At 36.7% G+C, this 27,868-nt stretch overlaps 1 protein-coding gene across 1 annotated transcript in view; it reads right to left on the bottom strand.

Moving 5' to 3' along the window:
* LOC144966490 (matrix metalloproteinase-21-like) overlaps positions 1-27,868 on the bottom strand; it is a 121,735-nt gene that overhangs the window by 31,945 nt on the left and 61,922 nt on the right. Inside the window, exon 2 of the mRNA XM_078903095.1 lies at positions 6,648-7,677. Within this exon, the coding sequence (XP_078759221.1) occupies positions 6,648-6,800 (153 nt within the window). The 5' untranslated portion in view covers positions 6,801-7,677. The remainder of the gene's footprint in view (positions 1-6,647; positions 7,678-27,868) is intronic.

A 27,868-nucleotide genomic window follows, 5' to 3' on the forward strand; every position in this document is an offset into this window, starting at 1 on the left:
GCTCAACTTTGAACTCGAACCAACCAGGAACCAGAGGATTCGAAGGGGAGCGTCGTACCATAAGGACACAAAGCCGCACACAACGTGCCAATAATTATTACCATAACGAATTTAAAAGGGACCAATGGAGAAAAAAGTTAATGTTTAAAGTTTTGTTTTCATTTTATGTTCTTTTCAAAACTTTGGGATTACCTTAAAATGCGACGGAGTCCTGTAGTAACAATCAAACATTTCAAGAATGTTCTGTTGTGTCCTCCGATAATTAAACTACCGAAAAATAAATAATGGATTAGTAGAAAAATTCATAGAGCTCATTATTACGGATCTAGCATCCTCAATACGCTTCACAATGTTTCATTTATTTCCCCAGCAGGCCTTATGGAACCATATAATTTCCCTTTCATGAAGTATCAGCCACCTGTTAGGCGTCCTTTTTTGTATTTGCACTCTCATATAACCGTCACCGCCAATATCGACGCATGAGCCCAGTGGGGTAATGTGTTTTAAGTGCCTTACCTAAGAACACAATGTCGGGACTAGAATTTGTGACGTTGAAGATCATGAACGCAACATAGCACGATGTATACGGTTATGAAAATAAAAAACACACACAAGGTCAGGCATCCGTTGTACATTTCCGTGGGGATCACCATTCCTGTTTCCACTTCAAACACAACATTTAAAATAAATTCTAAAACCAACGCAAGATAAATGAATGAAAAAAAAAAATGAATATATTTGTTGACACGGGAAGTGAAACGAAAACATTTCAATACCGAGTCATCTCCCTTGAAACCAAGAAAAACAAAAGCTAAACAAACAAGTGCACAGTGTTGTATATGCTGTTTACGTTATCAAAACAAAAGGCAACATAATCTTTTTATATATAATATTTAAAAATAAACAATTTTGATGAATGAAAATTTATCAAACGCGTTTCAAGGTAACCCAATTAATTACTACCGGAATAATCACGGGGCTAGTCTAAGTCAGTTTAAATTAAGCACAGACAACATACAACAATTGAAATATTTCTGATTTATTGTTTTCTCGCAGACGCTTCCTTAAAACACAATCTCTTTGCTATAACTGATGTGAGAGTTTTTAAAAGAGTTGTAAATTGCAAAACATTTGAATTGGTATCTGAAATTCAACAGTAAGTCGCCCAAGTGTTTTACACATAATATTAAAGCTGTATTGAAAATCATGAATGCGCAAAAATGAACGAACTTCATAGCAATTGCCTGCTACCTTCTGGACTAGATAGAATGCAGGTCTATCGAAAATTACTTTTCAATGATCTAACTTGAAACTATCTAACCAATCAGAAAAAGACCCGTCTCAGCATTGAATTCGAACCAATTCCGATTGCTAGTGAATCGAACTATTGAGCTACCACTCTGTCTCGAGACAACTGGGTTTTTTTTCCAGAGCTTATAAATAATAAAACTTTTATGGCTCATTTCCACGGATTTACAATATGCTTCACGGTGTTTCATTTATTTCTTCATAATGGAATCATAATTCCATTTCAAACAGTACCAAGCGTATGTAAGGCGTCTTTTCGTACTGACACTCTAACACAATCAGTCACTGCTTATAGCCAGGTACTCATTCACACCTGAGTCGAGTTGGGTAATGTGTGTAAAGCAATTTATCCCAGGATGCAACGACACGACCAGAATTTTCTACGATAGCTGTCACCCATCTGGCCACTAACCATGCTTAATATTGCCATTTTTAGGTGACTAGACGAGACCACTTACCGCTGAGCCACCGTGTCACACGACAGCAATGATTGTTGGGATTTATTATGTTATTACATTAAGAGTATGTTCATATAATTGATTTGACGTATGGAGCCCAGATAAAATGAGTTTGCCAGTGTTATTTTGACACTAGCGCTTCATCAAGAAAAAGGGAAAAAAAATAATGAAAACTACAATAAGAAAACTTCAACATTGGAATGACAAACTCGTTATCAAATTTAAATAACATTTGAGGGATGTCAGCTCTTGAACTAAATGATGACAAACAGTGGCAAATCTTCATCAAATATTCAATTAAAACAATTCAAATTAACCTTGTACGGCAGGGTTATAATTTACACTAACAGGACATTATGTTTTACCAATTTCGATAAGTAACGATAACATAGGACTCGGGCTTAATCAGTTAACTGCCGTCCTCTGGAAAAACATGTATTTAAAAAGTTGTCCAGAAAACGTGTCCTTCAAATATTGATATTTCAATTTGAAGGACGAGTTGTTGTTTTTGTTTTTTTTGTTTTTTGGCCAAATATATAAATAATAGGTTTTCCATAGGACGGTAGCTAACTGGAAGAGTTTTTTGGCCAAATTTATAAATAAGAGGTTTTCCATAGTACGGTAGCTAACTGGAAGAGTTTTTTGGCCAAATTTATAAATAAGAGGTTTTCCATAGTACGGTAGCTAACTGGAAGAGTTTTTTGGCCAAATTTATAAATAAGAGGTTTTCCATAGTACGGTAGCTAACTGGAAGAGTTTTTTTTTTGGCCAAATTTATAAATAAGAGGTTTTCTATAGTACGGTAGCTAACTGGAAGAGGTTTTTTTTGGCCAAATTTATAAATACGAGGTTTTCCGTAGTTCGGCAGCTAACTCGTTAATAACAGCTTGGGATTCCTACGTAGCTAGCGTCATTAACACCATAAACTAGATTAATATTACTGACTGCACTTTGAAAACGAGAATGCAGGACGTCAGGTTAAAATGAAATTTAACCTTTTTGAATTAATGATGCAGAATACCCAAAAAAAAAAAAAGGAGAGATTTGTATTCCGCAATATCTTCTTATTTTCCCCAGATTGCTTTAACTAGAGGCTCAAAGTCAATAGCACCACTTGGCTCATACACGAGATATGACAACTTATTTTTGACAGAGACAAACACACTTGTCTGGCGGGTCACCAGAGCACGGCGAAAAACGTGCGTTTTACAGGGACTCAACGTTGCGCCTCCCATAGCTGATCTTGAACCCGGGACCTTCAGATCTCACATAACTGGACAACAAAGCAGAACAAAATACAAGAGCCAAAATAATTACGTATATATATATATATATGACGTGTGTGTAGGTCGTGTGTATGTGTGTGTGTGTGTGTGTTACGCAACCTTTTCAGATAGTTTTATTTTTTTAGTTCAACGTCTACTAACATTCCAATGGGCAACACAAATCCTGTTTTCTTTTGATGACTCATTCTTGCCATAATAAATCCAGTAGCCAATTAAAATGGTTTAGAATTTGGCAATCAACCGCGGTTCTTGATACCCTGGAATTAATTTGTATTCGCGGAGGTGTTCTAGAATTTGGACCAAGGATGCCCAAGTACGTAAACGAACGCACTGCAAACAAGCAACAACAAATAACTCTGTATTTTCCCGTCCCGGGTTACTTAGTGTACTAGTGGGAGGCAAAACATAAAATAGAAAAACTTAAGAAAATACATTTCTACGATCTTTTGCCTTTATGGATCAGCAGCTGAGTATATTATCCAAGAAAGAAAAAAAACAGGACATGACTATATGCAATGACACGTTTCAAGAACTTCATTTCAAGAGCATTTCAAGCGTCGTTTTGGCACCCTGTTATCCTTGAAATTCCTCATCTGCGGCAATACACCATTGATGATTTTTGAAGAAGAAGAAAAAGAAGAAGAAGAAGAAGAAGAAGAAGAAGAAGAAGAAGAAGAAGAAGAAGAAGAAGAAGAAGAAGAAGAAGAAGAAGAAGAAGAAGAATACCATGAGCAACAACGACATGAATACGTATTTGTAGGTAAAACAATTTGGTCAATCATCAACAGATACGAGTATACCTAATAATATCTAGGTCGACGATGTCAAATCACACGACGGACATCAACCGTGTCACCAGATTTCTAATGGGAAAATTTACTGGCAAATTCTGTCCACTCCATCAAACACGATTTGGTGGTCCTCTGTCAACCATGTAGACTGGCAACCGCACTACGATGATGCGGAAATAATGCAAAGAATATACGTACAGCAGGTATGCTACCTTTAGAATACTTCTCTCTTTACATTGCATGGAAAATATGAAAGCTATGCAATCAAACAAAACAAGAGTTACATTTTAAACAAGTCTTAATTAAGAGTTGGTTTTGGGTGCCCTTTGGAATTCGTTTAATTAATTTCCACGAAATATTCGTCGAATGTAATTTTTAATTCATCATCATGAAACTTTTTTTTATGCCTGCTGTGTCACTTTCGGCGGAGGCGAATGTCAAAACATTCAAAACTCCTCGAAACCATTAAACTGTATTCCGTGGACATCGTGTGTTTACAAAGTGAGCAATGTTGTTGCACAAACACTTTAGTCAGGACAGATTGCAAAAGCAATTAGGACCAAAGTGGAAATGCTCAGTGTTGTTTAGCACTTAGTGGTTTCTTCATTGGAACACTTTAGACAAATTGCATACCACACATATCTGCGCCCCGCTGCTCGATGGTCGAATTGCTGCAGATGTTATTCATCATCACAAGTACCGTATACCAAACCTATTACTCACAATACATGACATTGTTCTGAGGAAAATGATACAACAATAACAATCCTATTTTCATCGACTTGCATGACCTATATCTATCTATATCGTTATTTCAAAACCCCGATTTGTTTTCTTTCGAGATTGAACGCAAATATTTTTCAATGAAATACCCCAGTCGGCACTCACTATGCTAGATTTTTATATCTTAAATATAAACAGCATAAGAATACAGGATAGGTGATCATTATAATACATATCATTATTTTATATTTTCTCATCGATCTCCCCTATTTAACATGGTGCGGTTTTTGTATCAAATTAAATATGCAAACATGAACAAAACAATTTGATATCCCTTCCCCTAAAAACTCAAGAGGGTAGTGTGGTCCATACCTAGGTGCCTATATTTGCATGTCTGTTAACCGAGCGTAATTATGGACCGGTTTTAACATTGTTGTGAGGGACAATATTTTGCGTTGGTTTGAGAGTATTTCCATTACAACAACGAGAGCATGACAATTTGAGTTATCAAACCTTCAAATAGGTACACTTCCGTCCATACTCATTCCCACCCTGCATTCCAATACTACAATGATATACCGCTAAAGAACGAAGTTTGCTTTAAACGAGATACTCAGAAAATACGTTGTCAAACTCAGATACAAACGATCAAATTTCTGAACGCTCTTTGATTAAATATCGCATTGTCAATGTGGTTTGTAAAAAATCCAACAATAACGTGTTCAAGTCTGTAAAGTTGTAGTATCACTGACACGAGATGCAACCGCAGTCTCTGAAATCTTAGAATTTAAACGCGCCTCTTAGGGTCTTGCCCACCCCCCCCCCCCCCCCCCCCCACCCTACACCCCCCAGATATGTTGTTTATATATCTAGGGGGGATTGGTGTTCGAAAGACCATAAAATAAAGCAGGGTGAAAACCAATAAAAAATAATTGTTATACTAACCTTTAAAACAAAACGAAACTAATCAAAAATAAATATAAGCAAACGAAATAAAACAAAAACAAACAAACAAAAAAAAAAAAGACGAAAAAAATAAAAAAAAGAAAAGAAAAGAAACAGAATCAGAAGAGAAATCAGTAGACTAAAACGGCTGGTACCTGTAATTAAGTCCACGTCCATTTTTTTTTCAGTTTATCAACTATTTAAAAGCGAGCCATAATTTATTTTGAAATATAATTTTCCGATTATTTATCTGTATATAGCTGTTCACCAACCAAATTTCGCAAAGAGAGCATTTAAAGCATTGCGCTTCGGGGTTTGCATTAGATTCCCTTCACCGCTCTTTGCTGTCTTGATGAGCACAACAGTATACAATTTATTCTCGTACTCTGAAAAGACGCGTATTTAAAGTTTTGGCCATAAAAACTCGTCTTTCAAATATCGATCGATTAAAAAATGACCCTCATTTTGGCAAAAACTCTCAAACCCTGAACTTGGCACCAAAATTATAAAAACGTGTTCTTTTTTTCTTTATTTTCAGAGTACGACTGTTTTATTTAGAGTATTTGGAAATTTCACCTGTACAAGGTTAATGTAGAAATCTTTTTTTTTTTCTTCTTTCCGTTGAAAGTAAACCATATGATGCAATATTGAAAACGAGTTTATTATATTGTATACTAGAGATGGGATTTCCAGATTTGAGCCTGACTTGGAATGTATTCAATTGAATACGCAAAGTTCAATTTCATCAGAATCGTCTGGCAGCTTGGCGTATTAAATGTCAAATCCCCAAATCTTTGTGTTTTAAAAACCCCTTTGGGGTCAACAGATTGGCTTTACAGTTCTGTCATGTTGCCTTTGTTTGTCGTTTTTAATTACTTAATTTTATTTGTTTAGCAGGAAAATCAACACCAAATACATGTATTTAACTAATTCTTACCCATAAACTGATAAGCAAAGTGTAACTTTAAAGAAATTAAGTGGGACGGGGAAAAAGACATATTTAAACTTTAATGTACAGCGCAGCAGATAAAGATGATTATAGGAAAAAGAACTTAAACATTTTATTTGGCACTTTATATGTCTTTCTCAGAATTATTTATAAAATCGATTAGCAACCTTGATCGAAAATTGCTTACCTCAGCATCGTTGCGGTTTTTGACTTCGTTTTCGTGAGATGCCTCGATAGCCTGATCCGAATGGTTCCTGAAAAGATGGAATGATTCTCCGGCAACTAACGTCAATTGCACAAGATGAATAAATCCAAGAACTAACGTCCGACAACACCGCATTGTGTATGAAGTGTTGGGTATTCCAATCAAGTATAGAAAGCTAAATTTAAAAGGCTGAAATATAAAATCACAGTCGAGTAGTTGAAATCCTAGGACAAATATATTCCAAGACGCTTCCAGACGGTGGTTAAACCACCTCTGTCTACTCTCAAATCACAATCGGTGCAAATTAATGATCTGATTTTACTGGTTGGTTAGAGTAGTGAAAAACTGGGCTGAATAAATAGATGTGAATCAACCGGGAAATTAGATCGTAGGAATCAAAGAGTGTCGAAGTTCCGTTGGCCCAAACAAATGTAGGTTATCCTGCATGATGGTCCCAGCTGACATGATTTAATTGCAACATTTTTATTTGTGATTATAACTTTGCACATGAAACAAAACTTCGATACACACTAAGGAAGAAAAACCCCGCTCTTATCTTGAATTAAAAATGCGATAATATTATTATACCAGTTATCCTAATCGATAACAACTAATCCATAGATCGATTATCAAATTAATTCACCAATCCACCGTGGAATGCAAAGTAAAAATTGTAGTAGGAAATTTCTCTTGTGAATAATTCTGATATTGTCGATATGAAATAAAATCGATGTTGACAATAAATGGCAATAATATGATCCAATAATATTACAAGGTAGAAAGGCTGAAATAAGATCGTGGACACAACTCGTAAAAGTCGAGTCGACGAGGTAAGTGTGAAGTCGTAACAGTGACAGACTTATTTATAATTGTAGGTACTACTTAGTCCAGTCTCCATTCATCCATTCACGTTTGTTGTAGTAAGACGGTGTTGTGGTCGTCGTCCACTTATTATAGACTCCCTCGTGACGTCACAGACGTAGGCAAGCTTTGTTGTCGACTCTCCGACTTCCTGCAACAAAATGACACCAAAGATTAACTAGGGCTTCCGCTAGAAAGCGTAAGAAATATTATAAAGTAGTTGGGGGGGGGGGGGGGGGGGGGGGGGGGGGGGGGGGGGGGGGTTGTGATGTTAGTTGTGATGTTGATGGAGGTGGTGGTAGTGGTGATATCTAAAATGGTGGTAGTTGTGATGATTAATTAACTACTTTTGTTCTATGAATGAACGTGTAAGATCTTACGACTAAATTTGGCGGTCTTTTATTGTAATGATTACTTACGTGCTAAATATAGTTTGTATATAAATAATGTATCCTGCTTGTGAGAGCGAGTCATTCATAAAACAAATCGTCATGACGAGTGTTACTAACACCGCTACTTCCGGTTATTAAAATGTCAACCAAATATTATCCAACGATCTTTCCTCTCCTTTTTCTTTTTTGACAATTCTTTACACCTTACGATGCAACGAAAGACATAATACACAAGAAATTCTAGATGAAACATTCATTGTTTTATGTCTATTGTCAAATTGACAACATACAAATTAAGTGATATACCACGCTGGATAGAAATCCCTATGTAGACGGTCTAGCTCTGTTAAACTATACCATACGAGCTATTTTTCAGTCTGCCTTAAAACTCTTTTCACATATTCTGAGAGTGAAAGTTCCATGGGCCCTTTTTAACATTTTAAAATTTCTATTCGTTTTCCATTCAACACCTCTGAACTATTAAAATCATTTAAAAAGCAGCTCTTCCGTTCGTTCCAATTGTTGACCACAGAAGATACGGGGAAAAAAACAAAGAAACCCCCCCCCCCCTCCCCACCCAACCTTTCCCCTAATGTAAAAACCCGTATGTGGATAGGGAATGTCAGTAATAATAGCAATCTCAAACGATCTGCATTCATTTTTTTTTACTGTATATATGTCCGTTACTTCTAAATCTTATTTATGAATCAGTTATTTTCTATGTAAATAATAAATAAATAAGTAAGTAAATACATAAATAAATAAAGCAACCAATAATGAATGAATGAATGAATGAATGAATGAATTTATATAGCGCCTAAACACCCTCGTTAATCGTGCTCTGCTTTACAAAATAAAATTTAAAAATCACGACACTTGATCCACATAATAAGCATACGGAAACAAAATCTAAGCAACATCTATTTCATAAAAAATCAAGAGAAAGGCTCTTTTAAAAGGTCTCATTTGATATTATCCAATATATGTCCAATCGTCTCGAAACAGTTTTATGCCGCGGTGAAGCAGATGATAAAACATGAATTAAAACTTAAAATAATCAGAGAAAAAGCGTTTTTATTTTTGGATCCTCAAAAATGTATATTTTTTCCCCTAATAATATATCTTTTTAAATGTTGACATAATTCTCATATGTCTGACTACAATCTCAATTTTCCCAATCTAATCGTCCCCGATAGGGGGAAGCGTGGCTCAGCGGTACGGTCTCTGCTTCGTACCCGAAAGATACAGAGTTCGATCGCCCGCCGCTGCGCTGTGTGGCCTTGAGCAAGTCACCTCGCCCTAGCTCAATTTGCGGCGCTGCAATGTGGCTGACGTCTAGGTTATTCCAGTCTTCCCCTGGAATAGACCCTAGAGACAAATGTCCCCTATGAGATGAATTAAGGGAATTCTAATTCTAATAATATTGCCGTTACATACTTAATTTAATAAATAACAATGTGGAATTGAATGCAAGCTTCAATTCAATATACGAAAACGGATTAAATGGACGTTTCGAGTTTCCCTTTTATCAACAAAACAAGATGAATGAAACACTACAGACGAATAAACATTCATCTTAACAGCGCCACAACCACATTATCTCATTCGTCTGTAGTGTTTCATTCATCCTGTTTTGTTGATAAAAGGGTAACCCGAAACGTCCATTTTATCTGTTTTTGTATATCAAATTGAAGCTAACATTCAATTTCACATTGTTATTTAATTCTTCGAGCTTCGAGCAGCATTAATTACATAGTCAATGTCATAAACTATCAAATACCATCAACCAGTTAACTATCGTGCTCTGAAAAGTCACGTATTTAAAAATTTGGCAAGACAACTCGACTTCAATGAATATCGATCGATTTAAATGACCCTCGTCTTGGCAAAAAACTCTCAAACCCGGAGGTCCTCGCGAGTTTTTGCCAATAGTGAGAGTCATTTAAATCGATCGCTATAATTTGAAGGACGAGTTTTCTGGCCAAATTCTTAAATACGTGTCTTTCCAGAGGACGGCAATTAACTGGCAAAATCTGAATTCTTTAGAATTGAGTCACATAAGCACACGTGTTAAGAAGCTCATTAATTAATTGGTTGCCGATCACTTCAGTCAGTACCTACACAAGTTGAGCAGGTCAGAATACCCTAACCTCAAATCACGAGGCAAGAATACGATCTCCATAAATCTGAAAAGGGCATGTTAGTCTTTCTCTGATTCACAGCCTTTTTATAACGTGTGAACAACACCCACCATCTCCCGAGACCGAACCCTTTTCTTTTTTAAAATTATTATGACACAATGTAACGTTTCTGACAGTTTCATTACAGTGAGAGAACACAGTACTCCATTTCCTTTGTATCTTAACATCAAAGTCTTTATATATAATTCCGAAACAGGTTGGCTGCCCATTTGCATTGCTAAAACAGATTTCAGAACACGTATCATACAATGCATGTCATATTGTTGTTAATGTGATGTGGGCGTACTGCGTATTGGCAACGAAATCGTTTTGGAGGGAAAATTGGATCCATATAAATATTTATTTTTCTTGGTTATGACTGGTATATATAAATATAAAATCAAACGGCAATACATTGTATTCTGAAAGCGATTTACATATTTCGAAATCTAATGATGGAGTGGTATTATTTTGTAATCGCAAAGGTCTTTTTTTTTGTCTTTCTCCTCCTCCTCCTCCTCCTCCTCCTCCTCCTCCTCCTCCTCCTCCGCCTCTTCTTCTTCTTCTTCTTCTTCTTCTTCTTCTTCTTCTTCTTCTTCTTCTTCTTCTTCTTCTTCTTCTTCTTCTTCTTCTCTTTCTTCTCACTCGCTCACATTTGATGTCTAGGGAAAATATGAAAGCAAACATATTATTTATAGATAGTATAATGTTTCATTTTCTACGGGTACTCGCGTTATTTTTAGGATGATAAATTCCGTCTTCATCAAATGTGACTCTTCAACATCAATTATGCCGAGAAGATGTTTGAATAATATTTCTTTCATCTTCCTGGATTCTAGGTAAGGCATGGTCATTACAACTATTTTTGCCGTTGTCTCAGGAAGGGTTTTTGAAATCGAAATGTTGTGTTTTAAGTATTTCATTCTTTTTTAAACCCTGGATTAATCACGATTTTTTTTTACACGGCTTGCTTGCTATTTCTTGAACATGACGCTAGTCTATTTACAAAGTAATCTCCGCTGATCTAACAACAGACCCAGCTACAGAGTCACTGCTGAGATAGCAACAGTACCCGACAAAATCTGGACTGCACCCAGGTTAAAAACTGGTCTATTTACTTCTGAAACGAGCTTTCACTGAGCAATCGGGACACCAAATAAATACACTTTAAAATAAATAAATTAATTAATTATCTCAGTACCTTTCAACTATACACGGTTAAATACACTTTAAAATAAATAAATAAATAAATTATCTCAGTACCTTTCAAATATACACGTCTATTAATTTCACAGTCAAACTACAAACAATCGTAAACGCTTACATCAGTTAAAAACCAAAAAAAAAAAAAACACCAATATTGTCTATATTTTGATATGATATCATAGGAAGAATTGGTAAATGTATTAGGGAATTCAGTCATGATAAATGGTACCCACGCATAGTCTACGTAGAACAACTAACCGATTAAATGCCATTGTGAATGTCACCATTTATTATGGACCGACAGACTATCTATTTTCAGAGTTAAGTACTTCAATAAGGCTGTTGCATGCTGGGTAGACAGAGATAAATACACTTAGAGATAGATAGATAGATAGATAGATAGATAGATGGATAGATAGATAGATAGATAGATAGATAGATAGATAGATAGATAGATAGATAGAGAGATAGATAGATAGATAGAATAGATAGAGAAGATAGATAGACAGAAAGAATAGAGATATATAATTGAAGAGAGAGAGAGAGAAGAGAAGAGGAGAGAGTAAAGATAGAGAGAGAGAGAGGAGAGAGAGAGAGAGAAGAAGAAGAGAGAGGAGAGATGATGAATGATGATGATGATGATAGATGATGATGATGATGACGATAATGATGATGATGATGATGATGATGATGATGATGATGATGATGATGATGATGATGATGATGATGATGATGATGATGATGATGATGATGATGATGATGATGATGAAGGCTGTTGATCGATCATAATTACGAGTCTTGATCATGCTCGTGATCAAAGACCTCGATCTGAGGGCGAGTTATCATTGATCCGCGAGTTGAGACAACGTTGAACACGATAACAGTCAAGCATGCTGATCACTAACATCATCTGAAGAAAATGTAACTTTCCCATGTTTAACCCAGTTAAATACCATACTCTGGAAAGACACGAATTTTAAAAATTTGGCCAGAAAACTCGTCCGATCGATTTAAATGACCCTCATCTCTCATTAAAATAAAACAACTCTCAAACCTGGGACTTCGCGAAGAGTACGGCAGTTAACTGGTTAATGGTACCAATGCGTAGTAAAAGGAAGTAACTAACCGACCAAAGGCTATTCTGAACGTTATTATTTAAAATTGTGTAGGAGGACTCGGTATCAAGTGTAAGTGTTGATAATCGTCAAATAGCGTGGCGATTTCTCTTTCGTGCGATTTTACACCATAATACACAAGCAAAAGGGCAATCAATACTTAAAGATGGATCGCTATTAACACTGAATTTTAATGTATTGAGAAAAATAAGTAATACTTTGGTCACCTGTTTTACGGGGGAAAATAGACAAGAACATACTGGGGACCATTATGAACTCTTATTAACCAGTTGAAGACTCTTTAATAAATGTTTCGCTTTGAGGAATCTTAATACAGAAAATATAATGGAAACGCTTCGACCACAAGAATCGTGTCATTCGTTTGCAGAGTGCAAACTATGCTCGAACGATGGCCTTTGCAAACGCGATCGAGCGCAATACTTGAGGACGAAGATGAATGACGTTTTCGAACGATATCAAGTACATAAGTAAACGGATTTCGATGTGAAAATTATTCAGTCAAGTTGCTGTTGCTGTTGCTGTTGCTGTTTATTGCTTTATTTACCGGTCTAATCTTTGTTTGGTGACGTCTGTTTATTCGTTTGTGCTTGCAAACACGACATGGCTGCAAACACGGACAGATACTTTGACGCATTTGCGAGCGTCCGATATCCAACCACTGATTTTACGATGACTAAAAATCCAGAGCATAATATACCAGATACCGTAATGGAATGTGATAGGCCACTCAGGACCACATTGTGCACACAACTACAGAACGTGGAATCTACGAGAAAAGCCCTTACACCCCCGCAAGTGTCTTGGACGCCCACGACAATACTGCTGTAAAAAGACAAAACACATTTTCAAATTTTGACCAGGAAAGTTTTAATTAGATTAAAATGTCCCCAACCAGTCAAAAAGTCTTAAACTTGAGGCTTCAAAAGAAGACCTTTTAAGTCTCAGGTTGAAGATTTTTAGACAATTGAGGTTCACATTAATTCATCGATATATATAGTAAAAGTTTTCTGGTCAAAATATTTTTTTTTAAATTTGTCTTTGTACGACAGAACATATTATTATATCAGGCAATGCTTCTATTACCACCTGTCCCATTACAGTCAAGATTCAATTATACTCAAACCTGACATCAGGTCTTGCCCTTTTCATCAAGAGAGCAGTAAAAATAGTGCGACTCGGACTTTAATGCATCACTTTTACCGTTCTTTTGACGAAAACGGTCAGGTGGGTTGTTTTATACGTAAATAAAGAGAGTAAAATTAATTTTGAAAGACAATCAAGTCTCGCCGTCGAATGGTTAAGGAACCATTTGCAGTAAAGGGGAGGGGGGGGGGGGGTTAAGTGGTGCTCGAGTCATACTGTCTTCGTTGGTCTGGTCACGGTGGATGACTTCATCAAAACAACAAACATTGTCATGGCAACCGACGACGTCACTTGTAAATAACAACAAAAACTTCGACTAATATTACTGTCACAACAAACAACAACAAACACGCGATGACACCTCTTCCTCTCCCTCCTTCTCTCCCCCCCCCCTCCTTCTCGTCTTCCTCCTCCTCCTCCTCCACCCATCTTCTCCTACTCCTCCAATTGGTACTACTATTACTACCACTACTACTACTACTACTACTACTACTACTACTACTACTACTACTACTACTACTACTACTACTACTACTACTACTACTACTACTACATTTACTATACTTTTTGTTTGCTAGTTGGTCGTATAGAACCGGACTTGCTACATACAAGAATGGATTCGTCATACACTCCAGTGGGTGGTGTCTTGACATACCTAAACATCCGATTTTGAGTCTATTCCAAGCGTCAGCGGGAATAAAATTACCATATTTGCGTCAAATATTACTTAAATACGAACATTACAATTTTTCGATCGTGAATATTTAATGATGGTTATACGCTACAGCAAATATTTACATAAGATATGTTGTTCTAACATTCCATCTACTTACGTATAAGCTTACACTGAATCGGTGGAACGATGCCAGTAAAACAACATTATCTTGAAAACTAATATGCAAGGACATTGGAAATAGCCTTGACTCCGTGATATCAAGACCAGTGTTCCAAAATAACGCAATCTTTCGCCAAATCTTCAAAATAGAGTAGCTGTGAGGCTATGTGGTCTTGTGTGGTATGACACTCGCCTTCGGATTGGAAGGTCGAGGGTTCGAGTTCCGTTCTGAGCGCGCATAGTTGAGTACTTGGAAAATACTCTTTACTCACATTCTCTGACCGTACTCAGGTACTCAATATCGCCTAACACGTTAGTGTTGCTGTTGGAAGAAACCCTTGTAAAGCGCTTTGAACACGTTGAGTGAATATTCCGCTCAATAAATCATCAAGTTTACACATGATGGAGTACAAAGAGAACCATTTATACGCAAATGACCCTCAGTTCGATCCCATTTTATATACCCATTTCAAATCCCGTCTTCCTTTCAATATAGCAATGATTTGGTAGCTGGACATGATAAATATACATGTATTACGTACGGCTGAAAGTACTCTTCCATAAGTTTACTCACTATTCAGAAAATAGCAAACTGTTTCTGTAATATATAAATCAGTCTACACATGAACTATAACTGCCCATGCCTTACTACAAGGTAATTCGCCACAACTAGATTAGAAAAATTGATACACGTACTATGAATCTGCTGGCCAGATAAAATCTCCAAGGAAATCCTAAGTCAGCAGTGCAACACTGACAATCTCGAAATTTGGATCACTGGAAGGAGGTGGCGGTGAATACAAATATATAGAGCATGTTCCCCGAATGAAGGATAACACAGTACAAAGTACCAAAGGTTGCTCTTTGATGGTAACCCTAACGAAATTGACGTCACTCATCTCTATGTTATTGTTTTTATACAGCTATTTTAATTTTTTTGGAAAGATAAATACAATTTTTAAAAATAAATAAAATTTCCTTTATTCACCCCATAGGGGAAATTTGTCTTTTGGGTATATTCCAAGGGAATACTGGAATAACCCAGGCGTTAGCAAATTGAACTAGAGCGAAGTGACTTGCTCAAGGGCACACAGCGCAGCGGCGGGTGATCGAACTCGGTACCTTTCGGGTACGAAGCAAAGACCATACCGCTGAGCCACGCTATCCCCTGATTAACTTTCACAAAATTATACCAATTAGATTATAAACGTTTAAGGTGACACATAGTTTTGTATGTTGGTACGTTATATCCGGTTCGCGGAAGTTGTAAGCGTTTTATCTAAACGCACAGCATCGATAGACAGCCGAAACAGACAAGGCAAAGAACACAAAAGAGGAAGAGATCAAAAGGTGGCATGGAATAGGTAGGTCCTGAGAAACTCTTAGTAGATTCGCCTGTCGCAGAGACAAGAGGAGACGAGGAGACATAATAGGCCGAAAATAAGTAAGTAATTCACTGCATCATCTATCACGTTTCCATTGTTGTACAATGTAATAATGTTACAGTTGTGCCTACCTTGATACACGGTAAAAATTTCAATTAACGTATGTCAGCTGACAGGTAGAGAAATACTATAGAAGTTGTCATTGATAGATGACTCTGCCGACTCTCATAATGTTTAGTTATGTGCTTGAAAAACAAAACAACTTAATAGAGGAAAGTCAAGTTTAAAATGATAAGATTAGTAGGCCATGGTGCATTACTGACAAGGCGCTTTTTTTCTGTCGTTTTCTCTTTTAGAATTACAGCTGTAGATACGTAAGCAAGAGCAGTCATAAATCCAGGTAAATGTGTGCACAGAGTTACTAGGTAAGAGGTCATCTGATGTAATGGACTTCGACAAGAACGTGACCATTGGCCCAAAAAAACCAGACAGGAGGCGCGTACACACACACACACACACACACACACACACACACACGTATAGATATATATATAATATACGTGCAAACATCAAAAGGTAAAATCGCAATGTACGGAGAATGAATAAAAAGAAAAGCTAAAGAGATATTACATAGATATATAGATATATATAGATAAATACATAGATAGATAGATAGATAGATAGATAGATAGAATGAGAGAGAGAGAGGGAGAGAGAGAGAGAGAGAGAGAGAGGGGGGGAGGGAGAGAGTGGAGAGAGTGAGAGAAACGTGAGAGATGAAGAGGGAGAGAGAGAGAGAGAGAGTGTGTGTGTGTGTGTGTGTGTGTGTGTTTGTGTAAGAGATAGAGAGAGAGAGACAAAGAGAGAGAAAGAGAGAGAGTGAGAAAGAGGGAGGAAAGAGAAAGAGAGAAGAGAGAAGAGAGAGGGAAAGAGAGGGGGGGGGGAGAGAGGGAGGGAGAGAGAGAGAGAGAGAGAGAGAGAGAGAGAGAGAGAGAGAGAGAGAGAGTATGCATCGTTTGTCTGTAGTAGACTGTTGATAATTATTAATCCTATGGGATCGAAATAAGACAGACAACGTCAGGACTTCTATCTTACGTAACATTGGGGATTATTATGACAAGACCGCAAGGTAAAGATGGGCATAACTCGCTATCAGTACTTAGTATTTACTAAGACTCAATGTCTTAGTAAGTACTTCATAATTTTGCCGCTTTTTCGATACCAATCGATAATGAGAAGAGTGTAGATAAAATGTAGTTATTAACCTTTTTCTTCCTTAAACATATTTTTAAAAATTCTAAAATGAAATTATGCAAACTATCATTATGAAGAGATGATAAGAGTCTAAAATGCAAAGTAGTATCAAGAAAAGTACAACCAATGTGGTGGGATGAACAATGAGAATAACACTGAAGTGCTTGCAATTCAGAGCCAAATTTGAACGTTCATAATCATAATTTTCTTTTTAGATATTGCAGTTTTAAAAAAGAAAAAAAACTTATTTCTAATAATGTTTTGAAATTCTCACAAAAAATATCTTAAATTATCAAAAAGGATATAAAGAAATATTCAAAACCCCAAACAAATGATAATCTAAATAACATGCCAAGGGGGAAAAACATTTTACTTCACAATTCATTTATATTGTAAGCAAACGGAGGTAAATGAACCAAAATATTAAAGATGTAAAAGTTACATAGTGTGAATTGTAGTAAGTACTTGAATATCGATCGATAGTGATTTTGCTTATCGATAATATCGTCGAAACTGCTCAGTATCAATAATGCCCATCCTTACTCTAATGAAGACAAGAGACATAAACCTTGTTACCAAGGGATTTTTCGTGAGTCTTAACTAGATGACAGCAATGGTTTATATGATGCAGTATCAAAGACTACACATTCTAGTAGTCCTTGTACAGTATATAAAAATATATAGAAATATATAACTCAGTGGTTCAATTGTTAGAGCGTCAGACTATCAAACCAGCCGATCTGACAACTTGAAATTGGAAAAAAGTGCGCAGGGATAATGACATTGAAAACATATCAACTAACTTTTAAAATCACAAATTTGTCCTCAATACGTTAAAATAATGCTTTAAACTTCATATATATTAGCTAAGACGCCAGATCTTTGTTTTCAAGAAGCTTTGTTGACTTACAGATATTTATATAGTTCTCAAGTTCGAGCCAAAGATTCGAAGTTCTGGGAAATTGTCGTAAAACATAGTAGTTTGGAAAATGTGATACCTATTTATGGAAATGATCAGTTTGTATACGTCAATGAATTGCAGATATTATGAAATGTCTCGACATGTTATAAAAGCAAACGATGTTGAGCTTTATCAGTAACCGAACGGGTGACAGTTATCGCAAAATTCTGGAATTTCGATATAAAAAATCAATTTAGCAAGGTTTGCCAAAATCTTAAATTTCGTACTTTTATAGATTTGGATATACTGCCATATATTTTTTTAAAAGCAAAGTTTTCTGGCCAAAATATAAAACTTTAACTTTAAATCGATCGATTTTGATGACTCCTATCATTGCCAGAGAGTCTCAACCCTGATACTTCCATTTGATGCTCTTTTCTTTTTCTTCGTTCTTTCCTTGTTAATCATTTTTTTTAAAATATTTTTTTTTTAAATGTCAAATGCGTCTGAGCTTCGATCCCCATTGGAGGCAGGCCGATTTTTGGGGGATGTTTTTGTTCCTTCCCCCCCCCCCCCCTCTCTATTTTTCACTCTGCTTTGTCTGGCACTGTTTCATACACACCTTTTCATGTTTTTTTTTTTTTTAATTTTTTTGTTGTTGTTGTTTTGGACCAGATGAAGGTATTTAAAAAACAACAACAATAACATGAGTTTTTATATAGAGCAATATCCACTAAACGTGCTCAAAGCGCTTTACAAGGGGTCCCAAGCCAAAAGTCACACTTAACATGTAGGACGAGAAGGGCGCCTGTTAGGCGATATTACAACTTTTTTTTTCCGACAGAGACAAACTGTTAACGACCAGGTACACATGAGTACGGTGAGAGAGCAGCACATTTAAATCGATAGTTGAACTTAAGCTTTTGTTGTTGTTTTGTTTTGTTTTGTTTTTTTGTAGTTTTTTTTTTTACTGAAATAAAAACAAAAGAGTTTTGTCACTGTTAAAGCAGTATACATTCAGTTATTGTTGTTGGCTCAGTTGACATCATAATATACCAGACTGAATTAGTGGGGATAGAGGGTGGGAGATGGGGGGGGGGGGGGGGGGGAGGGGCAGTAATACTGAATCCGTTGTATTCGATTACTGACGATGAAAATATTGAAGAATAAAGATAATATAACACAACATACAGTCCCGAGACTGTCGGCTATTTTCGCATTAAATCAATTTAAATAAGACACTTTTTTTTTGGACAGTTTTCCTCGTTAAAATCACGTTTCGTTTGCCTTCAAACGCACAGTCATCAGTTGTTGTTTGATCTCGAGCAAATCCCAACCGCCGCCGTCGACCTTTCAAATCACATCACATCCTAAACTCCAATAGGTCGTGTAGAAATGGGACCCATCGTTTCAAAACAGGGTTTTGTCGGGGGCGTACTAGATGTCGGAAAGTGACTTGAAAATGAAGACTGATTAGAAATGCGAAATTTTCCTTTTTTTTAAACGAATTTTTAGTACCAGTAGACATTGTATTGTTTCTCCCCCAATAAAATAGATAAACTTAACCCTAGTCCATTATTTGTGACTCATCGTCTCAATACGGTAGTAGTTAGGTTTAACAGATCATACGTATCACGGAGCTATCACATGATCATTCTCATACGTAAAAATAGTGCCCCCTATGCGAATTTTATATGGGTCACGGAAATGTTTATATTGTGGCACCCAATCAAAAATCGCATAGCGGTACAATTTTTAGGTATAACGAACATAATATGATAGATAAGTGATATTATGTAATACGTATGACCTGCTAAACTTGTCAGGGCGAACCTGGTACTGAAACATTGACTCTAAAACTCTAAATTGTTACAGTGAATGACATAATCAGTCGATGGTGAAAAGGTTTGAACTGAGATATTGCCAAGTTTAGTTAGAAGGTCACTTTTTATCCAAAATGAGTTCTTGTCACAAATGATTAAATCAACCCTTTTTGTACATCTTGGGAAATATCATAGCTTAATTTCACTTCTAAATATTTTTTTTTACAGCTGATCAAGTTGAAAAAGAATGACATTTTTAAAAAGTTACTGGATACCTTTCCCATACATCTGACCATAACTTCATGAAAAATCACCCGATTCACTTCAAATAAAGATTAAAATGCTCTGGGGAACAAATTCTTTCAGAAAATGCAAAAAGAATGCAATCCAAGATGTTCACCTTCCGACTGATTATGTCATCCACTCACACAATTATGAAATTTATTTTAGTTCTTTTACCATAATGGATTGAATAACTTAACTTTTTATTACAGCTTAACTTTTCAGGTCTGTAAATAATCTTTTCCAAATTGTCTGAAAATTCTTTGCTACCTTTAGTTACCTACCTCAACAAAAATCGAAATATCAAACCTCTTATAAGACAATTATCTTAGAATGTACACACCTGGTCTCCAATTTTGCCGTTTAAATATTTGTTCTATAGATTTAATTTTCGGAACTTGATTCACCCCTTCATAATACCGATTAAAGGTGATGGGTCACATTTAAGCTACGAATATTATATTTTCAGCATATAACGTAAATGACCCCAACATAATACCTACCTGTTTGCGAATCTAAGTCACAAGGGTACAAAGGCAAATGGAAATATACCTTAGATCTTCTATTTGTCGTGCACAGAGAAAAGACTTTTTTTTTAATTTGCTGTTTTTTGTTTTGACCATTTAAAAAACACTTATGCTTCAAAATGAGATCTTTTATGTACATACAGTTTTGTTAAGCATTTTGTTGGTTTACCTCTATGTCACTATATTTTCTTTTTATTATTATTTGCTAAATTACTTTTAATAAATTCATGAGTCTATGGCAATACCCAATGTAAATGTCGAGGAGTGGATAATTAAAGTGCATCGTATTTTATCTATTCTTAATATTCATTGAATAATAAAATGATCTTCAACTTGGGAAATAGTCTTTAACTTGAGACTTCTGCGGCTTTTGTGGTCTTGTGGTATGGCACTCACTTTCGGACCGGTAAGTCCAGGGTTCGAATCCCGCTCTGGTGGGCGCAAAGTTGGGTCCTTAGAAAATGCTCTTTACTTATAATATTCTCTCTTCGTAATTGGGTTTTAAATTAATACCATGGCGTTTACAGCAATGTCTCTGACGAGAAATAACATTGTAATACCGTCTTGTCCTACGTGTTAAGTGTTGCTGTTAGCCATTCGGAACCCCTTGTATAAATTGTAAAGCGCTTTGAGCACGTTTTGTGGACATTGCACAATATGTTCAATTTAAATCTAAAAGAATGTTGAAGTTGAGTCTTCACTCACAGGCTTAAGACTTAAGACTTGTCAAATTTTGGCAAGTTTGGCTTATCTTCATCGCTAAAGATAGATCAATAAAAGAAGTAAAAGTTTTTGGGCCAAAGTGAAAAATAATAAATTCTGTGTTTCATCAATGTCAGGCCAATTTGTATTTGATCTATAACGATGTTATTTGAAACTGGAGGTCATGACCTTAAGAACAGCAAAGGTAAATTGTGCAAGGTGAAAGAAATAATAATATATCATTTAGAAATGATGTAAATCAACATTTCTTTCATGAGAATCGGGCTTTATATAGACGTCTATGTTTTAAGTAGGGTTATTGACGCACGTTTGTCTTTCACGTTGCCCCAATAGCTTTAAGTTTCTATTTGAAGCCACAGAGACACGAATCCATCTCGTGACGTCATACTTCTAGCATGAGTTAGAAAAGCCATTCTAACTATGGGAGACGATATTCAAAGAGTGGGCGTTTTATTTACCCTATCAACAATGAGGACAATGGTAAGTAAATAACACCGCTCTATGAATAAGAATGCCCCCCCCCCCTTCACACCCCCCCCCCCCCTTCACACCCTCCCCCCTTCTCCCCAGATTACCATGAGAAGAAAACTTAATAAAAGAAAGAAGTGCGTTATGTGGTCTAGTGGTATGACATTCGCTTTCGGATCGGAAGGTCATGGGTTCGAGCCTCGCTCGGCGCATAGTTGAGTCCTTGGACAAGACTCTTTACTCACGTTCTCACCATACTCAGGTGTAAGATGAGTACCTGACCGTTAACAGCGTTGTCTCTGTCGGGAAAAAAATTGCAATATCGCCTAACAGGCGTCATGACCCGTTTTACACGTTCCGTGTTGCTGTTGGTCAGGGACCCCTTGTAAAGCTCTTTGAGCACGTTTAGTGTGCTGTATAAAAGCTAAATTATTATAAAAAGAACCAAAAAAAAATATTCTTAGAATAGCATTTCTATTCGACCTTGACATTGATAAAACATTTTTTATTATCCATTTTGTTGCCAGGAAACGTTTACTTCAATGATCGACCGAGTTCGATGACCACCATAAGTCTGTGATGACCACCGACCTGTCAAAGAGTCCCAATATGAGTCTCCAAAGAAGTGTCAGGTTTGAAACCTCGTGGCAAGTGTGTGTGTGGGGGGGGGGTGGTGGAGGATGGGGGGTTATCCAAATCGATCCATTGTCGAAGTAGAAAGTAAAAGTTTTTGGCCGAAATTTGAGAAAAACATGTTTTGTCAAGAGTTCGGCAAACGTAATAATGTAATACTAATGTGACAACTTTGAGATATATCTGGAAACCGTAATCTGAGATATAATACTCCGCCCACACAATGTCGGAAGTGGCCAAAACTGGAAAAAACGATGAATATTTATGAGATATTAAACGTATTCATATTCCATTAATAATCTAGTCCATGTTTTATCCCGCCAATCCTTTCATTTATGATTTTATTTTTATCGTTCGTGTCCATTCATAAAAGATTGCACGGCCATGACCCTCCATTCCAAATAAGGAGCGTCATTCATCTCCTAGCTTACATTATCCCGATTTATTTATCCATTCAGTAACTTCGTAATCTTTAAATATCAGAGTGTACATGCATGGATAGCTGTATTATCATTTATTTATTCCAACAAATAGTGATAAAATCTTTAATATTTATAATGTTTGTCCATTGTGTCAATCACGCAATACGCTCTTTACAAAGGATCGGCGTAAATCATCTAAGACCACGCATCTATCGAATAACAAATGAGAGCTTGGGGTTGTCAAAACGACAATCATTGGCAATCATTTTTTCAAAAATAGATCGCGCGGTGTTGTGTTGGTCACGTGGATTAGGCATCGCTTTTAACACCTGGAGGTCCGCTGTACGCATCTATTTTTTTCTCTCTCTTGTTAGCAAAAATTTATTTGCGGGATGAATTTATTTTTCTATCTATTTATTATTTTTTATTTATCTACTTATTTATTTATTCATTCATTTTCTTCGTTTAGTTAGCTAATTATTCATATCTAGGTTTATTCATGCATATCTATAAATATGAGATCCTAGAAGTTTAGTTTTGTTCAGGGCAAGTCCCTCATGTTTGCACTAGCACAATAAGAGTATCAGTTACTCTCTGTCTGCAGCTACCCATTTTCACTTGAGTCGAGTTAGAATTACGTATGCAAAGAGCTTTACAAAGGGATTCTAGGTCAAAGGGGGAAAATGTATTAACTCTCTATCACTCTCCAAATCAGTGGAAACCGTCACATCATTTGCCTCTCACAAAAGTTATGAGCTTAGACAACGCATGATCATCATCAGTGCGTCAAGCACCCTTGCTTGTTCTTCTTCGTTGTCGTTTGACTCTCAAAAACGTTGGAGCTCTGTAAAACTCATGATCCCCATGAAATGGACACACCAAACATCTATGTGTATTTTTAATAGATACAAAACCAAAGTCAAACCCGCCACTCTCGTTTGACTCAACAGAAAGTCGAGACAAGATCAAGATATAACTTATGATCATCTCATCATGTGAGCTTTTATTATGTGCAATATCAAATGAACTCAAAGCGCTTAACAAGGGGTCTCAAGCCAACAGCATCACTTAACATACCGAATGAGACCTGACGCTTATAAGAGTTATGAGCTTAGACAACGCATGATCATCATCAATGCGTCAAGCACCCTTGCCTGTTCTTCTTCGGTGTCGTTTGACTCTCAAAAACGTTGGAGCTCTGTAAAACTCATGATCCCCATGAAATGGACACACCAAACATCTATGTGTATTTTTAATAGATACAAAACCAAAGTCAAACCCGCCACTCTCGTTTGACTCAACAGAAAGTCGAGACAAGATCAAGATATAACTTATGATCATCGCATCATGTGAGCTTTTATTATGTGCAATATCAAATGAGCTCAAAGCGCTTAACAAGGGGTCTCAAGCCAACAGCATCACTTAACATACCGAATGAGACCTGACGCTTATAAAGCGCTGATACCAATAATTTTCTCCGACTAAGACAAGAATAAGTCGTTAAGTCCGGATACTCATTTTACACCTGAGTAAGTGAGAGAATGTGAGTAAAGTTTTTTTTCCAATGACTCAAATTCAAGCTGATCAAAACGGGACTAGAACCAGGGACCCGTGTGTCAGAAAACAAGTGCTAGTGCTATACACCACACAATATCACACCCCAAAGCCAAGCAGACAATTTAAAATTGATCAGATAACCGTAGGTGAACTTTACCTCCAAAGGTCTTTCCATTTTCTCACCTCTCTCTCCAGACAATTTGATGATGGTCAACGCTTGCCCAACTCAAATTATCAACCTCGATGACGCACGTAGGCCTGGAGTGAGATGTCGACCGTGAAACTTCAAAGAAGACCCGTCAATTTATAAGAGGTGGTCATTTCACACTCCATTGACTTTCAAAGACGTCTGCTTGGCCTTCAAGAACAGGAAGTCAGTGAGGCGACAAGAGGTCGGGCATGGCTGGTCATTTAGTCTACCCTGTCATCAGTGACCACATAATCTGACAAGCCCAATGGCCCCATTTCTTTTTTTCTAATTCTTTTTTTTTTTTAATACATTATTGCGGAATTATTGGTTTGGGGTTTTTTTACGCCCTTTAGTTGCTTTTTTTTCTTTCTATGTCTTCTCTGACGTTTCTTAGCCGGTTCCTCACCTCTTTATCTATTCCATCTGCAACCTTCAGACATCAACATATAATTGAGATTATCCGCATATCATTCACCATGCAAGATGCGATAATTATCTATAATGTTATTGGGGTAATATGCTTGCGACTGATTTTGATCCTCCGGACTTTGTGTATGATAATCTAAAGACCACGGTTCCTACATTAGACCGTACCTTGTTCCTATGGTAGATGCGGTAAGTCAAAAAAAAAAAAGAAAAAAAGATGCGGTAAGTCACACATTCCCCAATCATGCGGCTATGTGGTCTAGTGGTATGACACTCGCTTTCGGATCGTAAGGTCCTGGGTTCGAGCCTCGCGCTCGGCGCATAGTTGAGTCCTTGGAAAAGGCTCTTTACTCACATTCTCTCACCATACTCAGGTGTAAAATGAGTACCTGGCCGTTAACAGCGTTGTCTTTGACCGAAAAAATTGTAATATCGCCTAACAGGCGTCATGTCCCGTCCTACATGTTAAATGTTGCTGTTGACCAGGGACCCTTGTAAAGCGCTTTGAGCACATTTAGTGGATATTGCGCTATATAAAGCTCTATTTAAAAAAATAAATTTTCTCCTCATTTCTCATTCGTTTGTTTCTTATCCCGAAATCTTCCAGGATTCCTAGCACCACATTATAATCTTCACATTACAAAGGGTATCATCATGCGTAAAAAACAAACAAACAAACAAACAACAACAAAAACAAGCAACAAACAAACGACGTAGATACCACTTGTAGTATTGATTAAATACTACAAATAGTAGTAAAATATTCACATCTATGTGTGATCTTAAAATGTTTACTAGTTAAATGCGTTTGTCACTGAGTGAGTCCCTTAGTTATGTCTAACACTGTAAACACTGCATTGAGGGGACAACTCATATGGAGAAAAAAATATTTCAAAGGGCTTGACAAGTCTGTTGTTTTGTTTTTTTCTAACAGTGAACAAAGACCTCGGAATAACAGCAAATGAACCTGTCATTCTACTTCATCAATTTGGGACCTAAACACAAAGGAAGCCCAGTTACCTCATTGCTAATACTCAACAACGATTGCCAAAAATACACTTCCGCTTAACATCAACTATAGACCTCAACAACATCAGAGACATGACATCAAACAAGACATCAATGGGGATTCCTTTGCACAGAAATCATGAAGGCCGATGAGGCTACAAAGTCAGTTGACTATGTCAGCGAAACCCTTTAAATGAGGAACAAGGATGACTCTAGTAGAGTTGTCCTTGATGAGTCAGTAAATGGACAAAACAAAAACAAAAAGACACAACTCATTGATGGTCCCACCATGGGATATCAGTGGTCACGTAAGCATAGTTTGATATACCCCTGCTGTACACAATGGCATAGTATTGTCTTGTTTTGTTTTTTGTTTGTCTATTTGTTCGGTTTTCTTTTCATATTAGTCAGAATTTATATAAAAATTAAAATACCAATCGAATAAGATTCTCTCCAATTTCTCAAAAAAGTTCCAGACTTGAGACCTTAAAGCCATAAAGAAGTCAACATCCTCTTTTGAAGAAGTCTAGACTCCGACTCGAGACCATCAAGAAGTCAATATTATCTTCTGCTTTGAGACTTGAGATGTTGGGTTTGATCTTAATCGATTTATTTTTGAAGTAAATTGTTTGAGGCTAAAATGTAAAACAAAACAATGTGTACAATCCGGGGCCGTCAGACATAACAAGAAGTATTTTTGCGATATACTTGCATCTTATCTAAAGGGTAGAAAATTAAGTGCTATGTCCATTTCACGCAGAACTCCCTCACCATGAACGCTATTGTCTCTGAACGACGTCATTATATGATGCGCTTTGAGTCTGTGCCTATGAAGTGATCAACTAGATCCCGGCTTTCCTTTTAACTCTATCATTTTATATAAAGTACAAGAAGGTTAAGGGCCATATATATATATATATATATATATATATATATATATATATATATATATATATATATATATACCCATATAGAATAACCCGCCGGCTTCCGTAATGTTGTTGACATTGGACATCTCAACGTTACGCGTTTTCTCTTCAAAAGAGTCATGATTTCCTCTCGAGTGTCGACGAGACCGAGAACATAGCACACTTACTAATTTCTCAATGGCCACGTTTCAACGTGACCACGCCCACAAAGGTCGTTGTGTCAACTTAGTTTTCCCACTGACCACTTGACAGTAACCTTTGAGCAGAGGTCATCGACAGCCAATGAAAAGACGATATTGTTGACACAGCGGCCAATCATTGAATGAGGATAGAGGTAGACGGTCATGAATGAATGAGTGAATGGATGAATAAAATACGCTCGACCGAGTTTGTTCTTATTTGTTCTATCTCTGTTCCCATGATTCTAAAGCTAAGGTCAAATCTAACGTGATTGAGGGTTGAAAGTTCAATGGGATTTCCTTTTCTTCTTGAATAGTAGTAATTGAGTATTGACATGAACGGTTTGTAGTCGAACAGTCGAATGATCCGAGTCAAATGAGCGGCCCGAGACTGATAGACTTCCTCTCTTGGATATATTAAAGCTCTACTGTGTATTTATCACAACTTCCATAAACTTGATTTACCTTACAATGCTAGTGTACCTTTCGGTGCTAATGTCCCCTTGACAAGGTATGATAGCTATCTGCCCCGTTCCGTAACAAATCGAACCGACTCCAACCTTGAAACGAACAATAATAATATTATAATATTATTAGTCATCGTGTAGTAACCACTTAATTCCAACGTGTGTATATCATGCTATGTTGCTCTTTGGTGGGAACCCCGACAATGTTCACACACACACGCTCAGGAGAGAGAGAGAGAGAGAGAGAGAGAGAGAGAGAGAGAGAGAGAGAGAGAG

This window comes from Berghia stephanieae, chromosome 2 (genome assembly GCF_034508935.2).
Source record: "Berghia stephanieae isolate SIO BIC M18660-M18661 chromosome 2, UCSD_Bste_1.3, whole genome shotgun sequence".
NCBI lineage: Eukaryota > Metazoa > Mollusca > Gastropoda > Nudibranchia > Aeolidiidae > Berghia > Berghia stephanieae.